Source organism: Vollenhovia emeryi, unplaced genomic scaffold, assembly GCF_000949405.1.
Source record: "Vollenhovia emeryi isolate VEMERY1.0 unplaced genomic scaffold, V.emery_V1.0 DF944589.1, whole genome shotgun sequence".
NCBI lineage: Eukaryota > Metazoa > Arthropoda > Insecta > Hymenoptera > Formicidae > Vollenhovia > Vollenhovia emeryi.
Genome location: NW_011961777.1, coordinates 1 through 2,489, shown reverse-complemented (window position 1 = coordinate 2,489; position 2,489 = coordinate 1). Strand labels below are relative to the sequence as shown.

Sequence of the window (2,489 nt, the reverse complement as noted above, 5' to 3'; positions counted from 1 at the left end):
TTTTTATGCCCTCAAGTACGAGTTCACGCGGGATATTAGTGAAGAGAGCTGTGACGTCAAGTGAGATAAGGATGTCATTGGTGTTGATTTTTTTGCCCTTAATGATATTCGCTAGAGTCCAACTATCTTTTATGTGAGAACACGGTTTTTTAATAGATTGTTGGAGGATGTCATGTATAAAGCACGCTAAACCATATGGGCTACCAATCGATGAGACTATCACGCGTAGTGGAAAACCAGCTTTATGAATCTTTGGCAGCCCGTAACATCTGGGAAGATTTCCGTTCGTACAATTTAGTCTCCAATAATCCTGATTGTCGATGATGTCTTCGTTACGCCATGTTTTAATAAGAGAATTGAGTTTAGAAGTTAATGATTTAGTCGGATCTTTTTTAACTTGTTTGTAAGTTGATTGGTCGTTAAGCATTTCTGTCATACGTTTGTTGTAGTCGTCTCTGTCCATAATGACAGTGACTTGTCCCTTATCTGCTCTTGTTACGAAGACATCATCGTTGTCACGTAAAAACCTCTTGCATCTGTCAAACTCTATGAGAAAATATTTGTCCATGAAATTCATGTGTGTGCTACGGTTCAAAAAAGTGTGTAATGAGCTTGCCAACGACGATCTAGTGGACTCGATCATCTCATCCGGTATTTTGTAGCAATTGACTTCGAAACTTTTAATTATTTCAAGAGTCGAGCACTCACGATCTCTTTTTTGAGTTTGACTGATTGGCAGGCCGAAACCTTCGCCTAGACTCAAGAAGTTCTTTATTTCAACCGGAATTTGCTTGTCGCTGATATTTATAATCCATTTTGATCTGTCAGCGTTAAGAAAGGCATCTAAACTCTTTCTATTCTTCAAACTAACAAACTTTCTGATTAGTTTGAGTTTAAGGTCATGGTTGTGTTTTTCAATTCTATTTTTATTAGATCTAAAGAAATCAGCGACAAGCAATTCAGGGAGAATATTCTGTAGTGAGGTCTCAATGTTATTGGCCAGTTTACAGGGCAATCTTGTTAGCTGATGAACGGTTCTACGAAACTAACATAAAAATAGTACAGAATATCCTTTTAAATAACTGCTTCCCAAATGACATAATAGATAAACACATCAAAGCACGGATAAAAGAATTGAATCACAGGAAACTCTCAAAGAATTGCCCTGTCCAAAAAACTAAACAAAATTTTGAGATTCGCGACTTTATACCACTTCCATTCCTGAAAAAAACAGGCCGAGGTATAGGTCGCATTCTGAGAAGGTGTGGTCTCGGGGTCCTCCATACAATACCGAAAAAATTAAACCAATTAATTAAGAGGGGTAAAGACAAGCTGAGTACTGACAGAAGAACTGAAGTAGTATATAAGATAGATTGCAATAACTGTGATGCATGCTACATAGGACAAACAAAAAGACACCTCCGAACAAGAATTGACGAACACTGCAATGACATTAAGAAACATGAAAAAAATTTATCGGTTGTGAGTAGACACCGTCTAGATCACGATCATGACTTCAACTGGTTAGAACCTAAAATATTACACAACGAGAAACATAAAATTAAACGTGAGGTTACCGAAATGATTTTTATCAAAAAACACAAGAATACAATCAATTTAAAACGTGACACGGAAAACTTAAATCCTATATATAATAAAGTCCTTGAAAATATTTGATTTTTTTCTTTGTTCCAACAGATTTTTAAAATTTTAATGTACATGACAAGTTTATTCCTATTTATTTATTAATCTAATGTGACCTCTCGCCAAAATAAACCAGATACAGACAATGCCTAATCAGTTTCGATCCAGTCATGATGGTGTTAACATGTGGCATTTCAAACGTATTCACCTTTCTTCTAACAAAGAACAGGAAATCAAATTGACCAATATGTAAGTTCTATCGAACACGTTAGTGGCTTGTTTTAATGTTAATTGACTCTCTCCTATCTTTACTCAGTTTGACACAAGGTAATGGTATTAGCCAAACAACTGAACAATGACGCAGGGATTCACTAAGGTATGTAATTTAGAGTTGCATTAGGATAGGCCTTCAGCTTTGTTATACGAATTTGTAATTTGCGTTTCAGAACACTTGAAAAGGGCCCAAACCCAGGGCCGAAACGTTGTAATATTCGTTTTTTAAATAAAAACCACTAGCCAGTGTAGGTCGCTTAATTTCATGAAAATTTGATTATGTTATAACTGTCGAATTGATTCTATTATAGCTGATGCACCAGCAAAATCATATATTTTAAATGTCAAAAGTCACTGCTCATATTATAGTTGTACTAAATGTCATATAAAAGGCGAATATGCTCAAAGGCGCGTTTATATGTTAAATAGTCATGAACAATTGCGAAATAATGTTGAATTTAGAAATAAAACTGATCCTAATTATCATTTAGGGCATAGTATTTTAGTAGATATTCCGAACTTTGATATTGTTAATCAAATTCCTCCAGAGTACATGCACTTAATATCCCGCG

General features: G+C 35.2%; 1 protein-coding gene across 1 annotated transcript; it reads right to left on the bottom strand.

The window, feature by feature from the left end:
• Positions 1 to 19: 19 nt before the first annotated feature.
• On the bottom strand, positions 20 to 1,219 carry LOC105562989 (the record flags this gene model as incomplete). The annotated part of the gene is made up of 2 exons (XM_012014217.1): positions 1,211 to 1,219; positions 20 to 1,045 (listed from the first exon to the last, which is right to left on the bottom strand). Coding segments are annotated over exons 1-2 (1,035 nt in total), but the record flags the coding sequence as incomplete, so codon positions are not given.
• Between the last annotated feature and the right edge of the window lie 1,270 nt (positions 1,220 to 2,489).